This window comes from Pristiophorus japonicus, chromosome 4 (assembly GCF_044704955.1).
Source record: "Pristiophorus japonicus isolate sPriJap1 chromosome 4, sPriJap1.hap1, whole genome shotgun sequence".
NCBI classification, from domain to species: domain Eukaryota; kingdom Metazoa; phylum Chordata; class Chondrichthyes; family Pristiophoridae; genus Pristiophorus; species Pristiophorus japonicus.
The window spans coordinates 192,163,802-192,177,121 of NC_091980.1; the positions used below are offsets into that span (position 1 = coordinate 192,163,802).

A 13,320-nucleotide genomic window follows, 5' to 3' on the forward strand; every position below is an offset into this window, starting at 1 on the left:
GCTAAATAAAAAATCAAAATCCTCGATTATCACCCAAAAACCGGTCATAGTGCTATTTTCCGAATTTTTAGCCCTAGGATCATCCTGGAGGGTAAGGGCAATCCATTTCTCTTGGTTCAGCCAGAGTGCGTAGGGAATCAGTAGGAGGAAACAACGCTTGTTACATGAACCGAAGAAATGGTTTCAATCTTCCTGTGTTCAGTTGGAGGAAATTCTGGCTCGTCCACAACTTAATAGCAGTATGAATAGCGAATTAGTTGACAGCTAACAACAACGACAACTTGTATTTATATAGTGTCTTTAATGTAGTGAAACGTCCCAAGGTGCTTCACAGAAGTATTTTGAGATTAAAAAAATTGACACCGAGCCGCATAAGTAGAAATGAGCTTGGTCAAAGAAGTAGGTTTTAAGGAGGATCTTGAAGGAGGAGAGAGAGGCAGAGAGTCGGAGACGTTTCGGCAGGGAGTTCCAGAGCTTGGGGCCATGGCAGTGGAAGGTACGGCCACCAATGGTGGAGCAATTATAATCAGGGATGCTCAAGAGGGCAGAATTAGAGGAGCGCAGACATCTCGAGGGGTTGTGGGGCTGTAGGAGATTACAGAGATAGGGAGGGGCGAGTCCATGGACCGGAAATAAAGAGCAAAGGAGATACTGAAGAAACTTGATATTATTTAATTATGCAACTGACAAAAAGGTCAAATTTCAAGGATTTTTTACATTGAATTTCAAATGTTCTTTTCAAAAATATTGGGAAAATTTGAGAGGTTTATTTATGGTGAAGTCTGCATCTTTGTAACTGCTGAATCTGAAGTGCAATTTGAGTGTTTTTCAGAACACACTGTTAACTTGCTTTGTTTTCTACGGTCTACTTCGCGTTTTTCACTTTTCTTTTATCATGCACAATTCTCTGTCAGCACCCTTCCTGAATCTGCCACAAAATATACATAAGAGCAACATAGTGTAAATCAGCTCTCCATTACTTTAAAATTATCACCTTATCTGACACCTCTACTGGATGCATGCCAGAGATTTGAAACTCACCAGGTACAAAGTAACTGGGGAGGACAGATATATTACTACACCACGGTTGAGGCATTAGCACATTGCTACATATAGTTTGTAATTTTTATAGATGTTTTATGATAGAAGCTGATTTTGTGCAATACATATCATGAATAGGGTTTATAAAAACAAAGGGGAAATCTGATCCCTGTGTATTAGTCTCTTGAACACTGGAACATATTTGCTCTTTTTTTATGAACACCTTTAAATAACTTGTCAAATTCACACTGTGTATGACCTGCAAACACAGCCAACCTTACTAATTTCATTCCTCTCAAATGAACTAGACAACCAGCACAGTTACAAAACAAGGAAGAGAGCATCTTGCCCTGTATTTGCAAACAAAGGTTCAGCTTTTACAGGTACAATTTACACATACTTGGAAAAAAAAGTGCAGATTTTTTTACAAAACCATAAAAATAGCAAAATTCCTTTTGTTGTGCCAGCTCACTCTTGTTTTCACACTCCATTTTGCAAAAGGCTCTTTTCTTTCATTCTTTCAAGAACATTGCATTTATTTCCTTTAGAGTATAAAGAATATGCTTGAAATTATTAACAAAAGCACAATATTCTACATGGGCTCAATTTTCCCCAGTTATCTGCGCCGTTTTTTTGGCCTAAATTAAAATATTCAAGTTTCCCCAAATATTGTGCGCCAGCGTAACTCAGTTAGTTACGATTTTTTTTAGGTTTGTTTTTTTTGCGTCATGGGGGCGTAACCTGATGTCTGCGCCAGTTTTTCACATTTATGCAAGTTTGGCCAAATTACATTTTTCCTTGGACGGTGTATGTAACCCCTCCCAAAAGACCTTCTGGGCACTTAAGAAAAACCAGCGCACATAAAAAAATTGGTGCAGAAAGACTCCATTGTTTTTATGCAAAGTTTTGGAGGGAGTCAAGAACACATTAAATCATGAAGCATAATTTTTTCAAACTTAAAACATAGAAAATGGAAGTCGAGTGCAATTCTTTAATTTTGGATTTTTTTTCAAAGTGCCATGCCACCACCGAACGTCTCCAAACTGGGCTCGAGGGTCGGCGCGTCGGCCGGCAGAATAGGTCCCTCGCCCGGAAACGGGCTCAGGGCTCGGCTTCAAAAGAAGCCCGGGGGGGAGAGGGCTGGGTGGGTGTTTGCCAAGCCCCTGTGTCCGGGCGAGTGAACGATTCTGCCGGCCGACCCTCAGGCCCAGTGAGGAGACGCTCGGTCAGTGGTGCGGTGCTACTTTGAAAAAGATCTAAAACTAAAGAATTGCATTAGACTTCGTTGCCCCAAATGTCCTCATTTGAATGACTAGCTTCCCGTTCTAAACAAGCTTTTTGCGCATGCGCAGACCTGGGTGGGGTCCATACTAGGGCGTCAACCTTGGGGAGAGAATAAAGAAGCTTTAACTCTTTGTCATGCTGTTTTGAGCTTCTTGCAAAGGTACAATTTAATCATGAGGGTAATATTGACAATGCCATACCCCGTGCAAACCTTCTGCATGATTGTGCTGCGGAGGGGACGATTGATTCAACGTCATCGCATGAGGAACCTCAGAGCACATAGGATGATGGGCAGGAGGCCTTACCCACGTCGGGTATGTCAAGACAGACGTTCATACCTGCACCTGAGTGATGCAGACTGTGTGAGAAGGCTGTGTTTCTGCAAAGAAGTTGTAACTGAGATCTGTGAGTTAGTAAAAGCAGACCTGTAACCTAGAAGCATCAGGAGGACTGCTTTGTCAGTTGAAGTGAAGGTTACAGCTGCACTTTCATTCTATGCATCTGTATCATTCCAGGCCACAACTGGGGATGTTTGTGCCATTCCTCAACATGAAACACACATCTGCATTCGGCAGGTGACTGCTGCGCTATATGCCCGGAGGAATGACTACATAAAGTTCCCCTTGACTGCCCAGGCAATGCCTGAAAGGGCTGTGGGCTTTTCCAGGATTGCTAGCTTCCCAAAGGTACAGGGCTGCATTAATTCTACTCACATCGCCTTGCGAGCATCTTTGGAGGATTCCGAGATGTGCAGGAACAGAAAAGGCTTTCACTTCATTAATGTGCAGCTTGTGTGTGACGACATGCATTGCATCATGTCAGTTGATGCAAGATACCCTGGGAGCACCCATCATGCGTTCATCCTATGCGAGAGTGTTATATCTGCTATGTTTCAGCAGCAGCCAGAAGGGCAGAGCTGGCTACTGGGAGCCAAAGGGTACGGCCTCGCCACATGGCTCATGATGCCCCTACGCGTAACCCGGACGGAAGCTGACCGGGAATACAACATGTCGCACATTGCGACGCGCAGCACAATAGAGAGGACCATTGGCATCTTTGAAACAGCGTTTCCGATGCCTGCACCATTCCAGAGGCTCCTTGCAATACTCCCTTGAGGTTGTCGGTCAGTTCACTGTTGTGTGCTGCATGCTGCATAACTTAGCCATCATGAGGCAGCAGCAGCTGGTAGTAGAAGACCTACCTGAGGTGAGAGTGGCTGATGATGAGGAGGAAGATGCAGATGACGAGGAGGAGGACGAGGAAACCATGCAACTACCTGAACCTGGAGCATGATGGCGGAGTAGGGTGGGCACCTTTAATGATTGTTTGAGGCTTGCGCCTGCAGCTCATCCTTGAACGCCTTGCTGCCTGAAGGCTCAGCGGCAACTATTCCAAATGGACCATGTTTACTGTTTGGACATGTTCGTAAAGTTGCATTGTGTTAATGGAACAATTAATGGAAATGATTCAGTTATAATTTAAAATATATTTTATTCAAAAGTTTAACAAACTTAACTTTAATAAAAAATATTCTTGTATCAAACTTTAAAGTTTTCAGTTAAGATCACTTACAAACTTTAAGATTCCTTACAAACTCTTAAGATCACTTAAAAACTTTAAAACTTGTAAATTTGATAACTTACAAAAAACTTTTAATTTGAGAACAGTTACAACAGTAACAACATTATTAATAATAATAATAACAACAATGGCAGCAAAGAAAGGCGGCACCCATCTCTCCTCCACCTTATTCTAAGACCGCCTGCTGCACTTGGACTTGGTGACTCCACCCCTGCCCGCAGGCAGTGGTGCAGCGTTTCTCGGGTTGGTACCAAGCTTATTTTTTCGAACATCTCAGGTAAGGCGCACTTCTTGATGGCGGGGGGGGAGTGCAGGCGGTAATGTGGGGGGCCCGGCTTGGGTCTCTTCAGAGGCTGGTCTGGGGATTGGAGTGGGAGTGGCAGTTGATTCTGTCAATGGGCGCGGGGTCTGGGCGTGTTCCCTTATTGCAGCAGCTACCTCCGACATTCCCTTCCTCATGTGCCCTGACCGTGAGTCAACTACCCACAAAATTCCCTCCCTCATGTTCACTGACAGTGTTTCAACTACCTGCGACATTTCCTCCCTCATGTGCCCGGACAGTGTTCCCATTTCTCGTGAGAGTGTTGTTACTTCTCCTGACAGTCCCGATACCTCATCACCCACCCCACTGATGCTGTCCAGGAGTGATCGTGTAAGGTCATTGCTCTCCGCATTCATTGCCATCATCTGAACCACATCTGTTAGATCCTGCTCCTCAGGAGAGTACTGTCGAGCTCTCCCTCCCCTCCTCACCCTGGGTGTGCCTCGCTGCACCCCACTGGAATCCCCAGTCTCAGACTGTTAGAAACCATGGAATGTCCCAACATTTGTACCACTCAGGAAAGGACCTGGCACCTCAATGGGCGGCACCTGCTCCTCCTCCAGAGTGAGTATAACTGTGTGGGCTTCATCCATCACCTCCCCTTCCCTATCATCACCTGCCCCCCGCCCCCGCCATGCTCTTGGTCTGGAAGGTGGGATTGGAAGATGTTCTCCTCTTCAGGTTTGTCCGTGTCTGAATCATCTTCTGCATCGGCTTCAGCCTCGTCAGGCTTGGCCTCAAGTTCTGTAAAATATAACAGAACAGACAAATGGTTAGCAGCAGAGGAGGGGGCAGGGTGGGTGGCATGAGTAGGCTCACACAGCGCAGGCAGCAGGCTGACTTGAAGGACCACGATGAATGATAGCACGTTGCATCAGCCGAAGCGTAGCTGATGGAGACATCCCCATGAACCGAAGCATAGCTAACCCGCACAGTACTTAATATTTAGCAAAGCCGGACTGTGGAATTTGCAGGACTTACCCTCTCCCTCGAGTGTGGGCCCAGCTTGTGCAGTGGTGGTTGCTTTACTCCAGGCAGGACCCATCAAAGCAGCGACCCTGTCTTCCAAGGCTGTCAGTGGGTGCAGCTTTGCTGGGCCTCCTCCTGTTCGATTCCTTTCCCTTTTGTTGTGTGCCACCTTTCTCTGCAAAGATGAAAATATAACTTGTTCGAGAGAGTGTGTTTCTGCTGGGTGGGACATATACAGATGGTCACATTTACAATTGTAATTCCAGTGAATAAATGAAAATATCACTTACACCAACCACCAAGGTCTTGCCACTTTTTTTTGCACTGGCCTCCAGACCTTGGGGTGGTCACCATTGCACAGTAATCTTCTGCAAGTTGGTTCTAGTGTTTCTTCATTTCTTTTGGTGAAACTTTTATGTGACCTCTGCTGGTGTCCAGCTCATGTCATCTGTCCTCAATCACAGTCACTAATGCCTCCACTTCATCCTGTAAGAAATGCTTCGTCCTTGAGCCGTGTTGTATTGCAGCTCCGATTTTCCCAATGTGAATTAAAGTTCTCACACACAACTGGCTCTTTAAAAATGGCCAAATGCAGATCGGGAGGTGTACTGGGCCTGCACGCCCATAGCAGTCATGTCAAAAACGGCAATTTTTTTTTCCTGCACATGCGCAGAAGGTGGGGGGGGACATATTTTTTTCAGCATAAACATTAGGCTCCACCCCCCGAAGCTGAAGGACAGGCTGCGCAGCACCAATTTCAAAAAATAGAACGGGGAGACTTGCTAGTTAATTTTTTGGAGTAACTAGCAAAAAAAAACGGGCGTAACTCTTGCGATATGACAAAAAACTGCATTGGGAAAAATTAAGCCCTATGTATTTGACTTCTGGGTATTTTCTCTTTGTTTTAAATCTGATTTTTTTTCTTTGAAGCTGCCTTTGAGTGACATTCAGCTTGAAAGGCTAAAACAGGATTTCACATTATAGTTCATTTTAATTTTTAATCTTTTGAAGAATCACATCCTTATCTGCAACCTGAAGCCTGCAATCTATTTCTGGATCTCCTCTTGTGATGGTGGACATGTGCATGTTGTTGAATGAGCACACTATTATAAATTGATAAAGATCCAAGTTGAATTTCTAAACCATGTCATGGCAAAGAAATTGCACCTTAAAATATATTGGATGTCAATAGCTTCAAACCATAATAAGCATCCATTTTATAATCTCACCGTATATTTTGATTCTGCTGTTGCTTCATAGAATTACATAGAATTTTACAGCACAGAAACAGGCCGTTCAGCCCAACTGGTCTATGTCAGTGTTTATGCTCCACATGAGCCTCCACCCACTTTACTTCATCTTAGCCTATCAATATATCCTTCTATTCATTTCTCCCTCACATACTTGTCTCATCATCATCATTGGCGGTCCCTCGAACGAGGATGACTTGCTTCCACACCAAAAGATGTTTCAATGAAGAACCCGATATTCCAGTCCTGAACTCGAGGGGTGGATTTTTTAACGTGTGGTGTCCGTTGCACATCAGCCACTACACTGGCTTGACAGAGCTAGGCCTTTATCCAGTGGCAAGTGTCTAGCTTCCCATTAAGTGCATCTATGCTATTCGCCTCAACCACTCCATGTGGTAGCGAGTTCCACATTCTCACCACTCTCTGAGTAAAGAGTTTATCCTGAATTCCTTATTGAATTTATTACTGACTATCTTATATTTTTGGCCCCTAGTCTGGATTCACCCGCAAGTGGAAACATCTCTATGCCTACGTCTCTTACGTTTCAGTGTAAAAAAGTGTTACGACCGCAGATCAGTTCCTTTGCAAGGGAGTATTTCTGCTCCACAGTTGAGGGTTCCAGTCGAAACTGTGTATCTGATTTAGAATTTCTGTGTTCTTTTAAAAGCAATTTTTTTCTATAAATAATTAACTGCCACTTTTAACTAATAATGCAGTGTCCCTGTTCCTACAGATATTTGTTATTATATCTGTATTTAGATTCTGAAAACTTTTTTCTTCCATTATTGTAAACATTTACTTTTTTTGTGTGCATGTATGAATTTTTTTGGCTCACCAAGATGATGGATGTTGATGATTTCCATTTTGGGCACTCAGTGATAGCATTCCTGGTCATGTATATCATGGTTAGATGCAGAATAAAGATCACTAGATACTTCCTCAACACAGGCGTCAAACCTTGCTGCACCAACGAGACAAATTTCTATGTCATGTACCAACCATGAGTTCCAGAGTAGGGCAATTTTGTGTTGTGCGCCTAATTGTGCACCCACTATTTGAAACTCACCAAACTGTTAGGGCAGGGTCTTATCAGTCTGACCAGGATTTGAACAAGAGTTGAACTTGAGTTAGAAGGCTGCTGACTAAATCACTACAAACAGCCAGTTCCTGATGATATACTCCTTTGATTTTTTTAGTGCTGCACAAACAAGGGAGATAAACAAATTCAGAAAATGCTGGCAACACTCAGCCCCAAACTTGTATGGGCGCTTTGGCTCTGCATGGTTTATTGTTTGTACATCTTGCTGACACTAGACATCTTTCATTACTTACATCTTTAGAGAGAACAGACAAGTTGACAATTCAAGTGTGCACCCTTTGTCAAAACTGGAAGATATTACCAATGAATAGCATTTAACAAGGAGAAGAACAGGGGTTTGGGGCGAATTCTAGACAATTAAAATCTCAACCTGATACCAAATTTAGATGTTTAATTTTTTAAAAATGTATATACATTGTAATTCTAGACCGCAAAAGAGGTGATAGAAAGGGAGGCTCATGAGATGGTTCTGGCTATACTGATGGGTTTATTAGCTGGCATTCTTTTGGGCATGTTGTCTTCCCCTTGTTCAGTTGCTTTTTAAATTCTTATCATCGACAACATCTTCCTGCTTTGACTTGTTTATTCTCTCCACCGATGGTCCCTGACTTGCTGAGTGTTTCCACCCTTTTCTGTTTTTGTTTCAGATTCCTGCATCTGCTGTATTTTGCCTTTTTGAGATAAGCAAATTTTTCACTTTGCATTTTACTCTAAGCAGTGTACTTATTGTATCATATTTGCCAGAATGTTTGCTATTTGTTTTTCTTTCGGTAAATATAATATTCTAGTACTGCAGCCTTCCTGTACGAATTTAATTAGCTGATATTAAGGTTTGCTATGCGCAAATTCCTGTTGCAGAATACTGAGCGGGATTCTTTAAAATTAAACTCTTAATTTGATGCCAATTTTAGAAGTTTTTAAAATTTGTGTTTATTTTAATTCTAGGCCACAAAAGAGGTGATAGAAAGGGAGGCTCCTGGGATGGCACTGGCTATGCTAATGGGCTCATTGAATGTCACTCCTCTGGGGATGCTGTCTCGGTAAGCAATGGTTACTTCCAAAGTATGAATCTCTGTAATGGCATTCAATAGGGTACGCAAATATATAACAGCAATATATCACACACAATCTTGAGAGAACAGACAAGTTGGCAATTCAAGTTTGCACCCTTTGTCAAAACTGGAAGATTTATCGATGAATAGAATTTAACAAGGAGAAGAACGTGAACTTGACAGTTTTGATTTTTTTTGTGACTTTTGCGCCCACAGTTCTAACATAGTAAAAATGTTTGTACAGAAGACTGAGAGAGGGATTGAAAATCCTTTACTTAAGACTTTAGATGTTATGGACCCAGGTCTGTGTGGAGTCTTTCTGACCTTTCCTAACAAAACAAATGAAGAAACACGAATCCTTTCCTATGATAAATTTAATTGAGTAGCCGAACTGCGACAATCGTTTCTTTGCACTATTAGTTGAAGCTTAAAGTCCCAGCTTTTTGGTTGAGAGTCCTAAGTATTAACCACATAGTGGTAAACTCAGAAACGAGTTAACTTCATTAAGTGTCTCCGTAACAATGCATTAACTTTTTCCATTGCTTGATACCTTTTCACCATACACATTACTTGCTTAAGAGGACAGTCAGAGGACCAATCCGCCAGACAACCATTCTTCTCTGAAAGTGGCTGCTTGGAGGTGTGTGAGAGAGCAGCTGGTTTGATAGTTCCTCTGAGCCATCCTCCTAGTTCCTATGTTTAAGCGTCTGTTGTCCATCTTGGCACCTTCCAACGACAGCACAGTTGAGGCTGCTTTCCTTGTGAAGAATTGCAGAGGAACCGATGTTTCCTTATTCAGTGGTGCAGTGCACTGGGGCTTCAACACTCCATGCCACCCTTCACATTCAGAGAAGGTCGCATATCTACTGCAGAAAAATGTTTAATTTTTTGCACTTCCTTTGTGTAACCAACATCACTAAAACAGATTATCTGGTCATTATCATATTACTGTTTGTGCCGCGTTCCTATATCACAAAAGTGACTACAATTTAAAAGTACTTAATTGGCTGTAAAGCACTTTCGGACGTCATGAGATCATGAAAGGCGCTATATAAATGCAAGTCTTTCTCCTTCAGGGATGCTCAAGAGGGCAGAATAAGAGGAGCGCAGACATCTCGGGGTGAGTGGGGAACTGCAGGAAGTTTACAGAGATAGGGAGGGGCGAGGCCATGGAGTGATTTGAAAACAAGGATGAGAATTTTGAAATCGAGGCATTGCTTAGCCAGTGGGTCAGCGAGCACAGGAGTGATAGGTGAGCGGGACTTGGTGCGAGATAGGACACGGGCAGGCAAGTTTTGGATCACCTCTAGTTTACGTAGGGTAGAATGTGGGAGGCCAGCCAGGAATTCATTGGAATAGTCAAGTCTAGAGGTAACAAAGGCATGGGTGAGGGCTTCAGCAGCAGATGAGTTGAGGCAAGGGCGGAGACGGGTGATGTTACGGAGGTGGCAATAGGTGGTCTTAGTTATGCTGCGGATATGTGGTTGAAAGCTCATTTTGGGGTCAAATATGACACCAGGGTTGCGAACAGTCTGGTTCAGCCTCAGACAGAAGTTGTGGAGAGGGATGGAGTCAATGGCTGGGAACGGAGTTTGTGGCAGGGACTGAAAACAATGGCTTCGGTCTTCCCAATATTCATCCAGAACTGGATGTCGGACAAGTAGTCTGACAATTTAGAGACAGTGGAGGGGTTGAGAGAAGTGGTAGTGAGGTAGAGCTAGGTGTCATCAGCGTACATGTGGAAACTGACGCTGTGGCAGAACACCTGTTTTCATGTTTTTCAAGATAATGTCACTGTATGTTATATATAAAATGTGCATCTGCTTATCATTATTTTATTTCTATTGTCAGACCTGTATGTGGAATAAGGGGCAAAACTCTGATTATTAATCTACCTGGTAGCAAGAAAGGTTCACAGGTAGGTGCCACCATTACTTTCCTTGTTTCTGTGCTGGAGATTGTGGCCATGTTTATGTAGTACACACAAGTGTTGTGAGCATGGTTAATTGACTCTGCTTCATTCTCTCTTATCCCATCTTCTGTTCTGACTACCATCCCTTTCCAGATAAAATGCAATGTATATGTATATATCCTAGTTGTAGCTACACATAATGTTAACTGCTTCATTACATATCGGTGTTACTATGTCAAGTTCCGCTCCGAGACACTTTTTTTTTCTATGCACCACATTGTTCAGACCAGAAGATGAGACTTGGCATCAAAAAGTTTTTATTTTGCCATTGTTTATGTGGGACCAGCAAAATGCATTGAGTATTTAAACTACAAAAACAATTTGCCTATTATCCATGGTGCTGCAGAATATCCTTTAACAAACAGCGACCATTAATTTAGCAGTGTTACTGCCGTCGATGAACAGAAAACCCACAAAATAGTCCCTGTGGTTACAACGTTATCAAATGCATTGCTTCTTGCATGACTTATGGAGTCATCGGCCCTGAATTCACAGCCCCTACGGGCGCATACGAGGAGCGCACGTACCTGTAGGGGCCCCGCAAGTTTCGGGTTTAGGTATGCGAAGCGCATGCGCTGAAACCTGCAACTTGCGACCTGTCAGGACAGATCGCACGTGTCCGAAGGTAAAGGAGAGTTGGGCTATTTGTCCAACTTCTGTCCAGTGAATGCCCTTGAAATTCTTACAACTGATAATAGCAGGCGTTAGACCTTCTTTTATCAGCATAAGACTTTTAAAGGACAGAAAAATACATTTTCTTTAATAATTTAACATCCTATTAAATAAGATAAGTTTTTTTTCGGCCCTCTAAAATATGTAAATTTATTTTCCAAAAAATGAAATGTTTATTTTAAATAATTAATTACATTCCATTTTGATTATTTAAATATGTGATGATTTTTGTAATTTATTTTAAGTTTATTTTGGGGAGTATTCCCATTCGTGCTTATGGTGATTCTGTAGATGCGGAACTCACCAGAAGTATGAATGGGAATACCTCTACTTTGATTGGTTGGGCTGACCCAAATGATCCCAGGGGTGCCTGCTAAGCGCGTTCGTCCCTGGGATATGTGGGCCTCTAGGCAAGCCTTCGTGTAGAGGCCTAGGACCACAAGTCTCTGAACCTCCCGGACCACCAGGTAAATTTGCAGACATTTTTCAGGTTGGAGGCATCTGGGCCATCATGTATACAGGGGATGGTAATATCCCTTAGTTTGAGTGGTTTCTTTTGTTTTTATTAATTTCTTATAAACCCTATAGAAAAGTTACATGTTTAACTGGCAGCTTCATATTCCTTAGATATTTATAATCTGACTTTTATATTATGTGCAGGAATGCTTCCAGTTTATATTACCTGCCCTACCTCATGCTATCGACTTGTTGCGGGATGCAATTGTGAAAGTAAAAGAAGTTCATGATGAGCTGGAGGACCTTCCATCACCTCCACCACCATTGTCACCTCCCCCTACCACCAGCCCACACAAACAAACAGAAGACAAAGGTGTTCAGTGTGAAGATGAGGAGGAAGAGAAGAAAGACAGTGGGGTGGCTTCAACTGAAGAGAGTTCATCCTCACACATTACTGCAGCAGCCATAGCAGCCAAGGTAAGAAACTGCCCACTGAATAGGGGTATTCATACATGTAGAATCAAACCTACCTATTTCATTGTTACCCATCAAATCATTTTTGCTTGTTTTTCTCCAGTTGCCTGTGTTTTCCTGTCATAGTGCTGATAGTTGTGTTGTACATCAGAGCTTCCAACTTGTACACAGTCCCGCTCCTGTCATGGCTAAAGGTGGTAAACCTGTCCCTGGTCTCATTGGTCATCACTCTCATACTGCCAACAGTGCAGGAGAGCCGGTAAGAGACAGCAAAGAGGCATTAAAAGTAAACACCTGGCACTACATTGTGCTACTGTGAGGAAATGAACCACTTGCACTGATTTTATTGTTTTAATTAGATTTTAATCATTTAGGTTATCTTTTTCAACACATTCATCCTGTTAAATTGTCACCAAATTGTGTATCTTCATAACTGTGATTGTTTTTTCATTGTTCTCATTGACTTCATGTGACTCATTCACTCAGCTTTTTTTTCATTTGTCACTGAGCACTAGACATAAAACTGTCCTTGTACATAAAAGGTGCACTTTTTTCACTGTTTGACGAAATGACTAAATGCCTTCCCTTTAGGACAGCCTGTGGGGTTAACATTGAGTGCAAGGAATGTTAAACTAGATTGAGGTGGATGGTAGAATAACAGAAATAGCCTTAAGAGGAATTCCAGAGCAACTTATAAGTGCTGCAATAGTTGTTACAGACATACCCCATCAATGTAAAAGTTGTTTGCAAATCTAAGACACAATATTGTTTCTATAATAGTTATAAATACATCTGGATTCAAATTAAAAGCGGTTGTAGAATTTTTTACAAAAAGCTTAGTTGAGATTAAAACTGCAGGATGCATAGGAGTTTGGCATGTGTCAGTGTGTACTTTGCACAGCGGTTGATGAAGGTCTTGAGTTGCCTGTCAGTTTCCTTTTAAAATTGCCTTCAGAGAATTTGGTTCACAATTATGAAGGATAAAAAAAAAACCTGACCAACTGATTCTCAGAAACCTGTCGTTTCTGTAGATGTGCTTCAAATTTGCTTTGAAAACTACAATATAACTTCTGAAGACTTCCCTCTTGAAGAAAATGGTCTTGCGTAATCAACTTAGTTTAAAGAAACATAAACAAAATAAAGCAAAG

The 13,320-nt window shown here is 42.3% G+C and overlaps 1 protein-coding gene across 11 annotated transcripts in view; it reads left to right on the forward strand.

Moving 5' to 3' along the window:
- The window catches only part of LOC139263213 (gephyrin), a 903,368-nt gene that overhangs the window by 505,812 nt on the left and 384,236 nt on the right, over window positions 1–13,320 (forward strand). For 9 of the 11 annotated variants that reach the window (XM_070878953.1, XM_070878956.1, XM_070878955.1 and 6 more), the window contains exons 5-8: window positions 8,492–8,586; window positions 10,450–10,516; window positions 11,903–12,175; window positions 12,276–12,431. In XM_070878953.1, coding sequence (XP_070735054.1) covers window positions 8,492–8,586; window positions 10,450–10,516; window positions 11,903–12,175; window positions 12,276–12,431 — 591 coding nt within the window. The remainder of the gene's footprint in view (window positions 1–8,491; window positions 8,587–10,449; window positions 10,517–11,902; window positions 12,176–12,275; window positions 12,432–13,320) is intronic. The other 2 variants (XM_070878963.1, XM_070878964.1) reach the window with 1 other exon arrangement.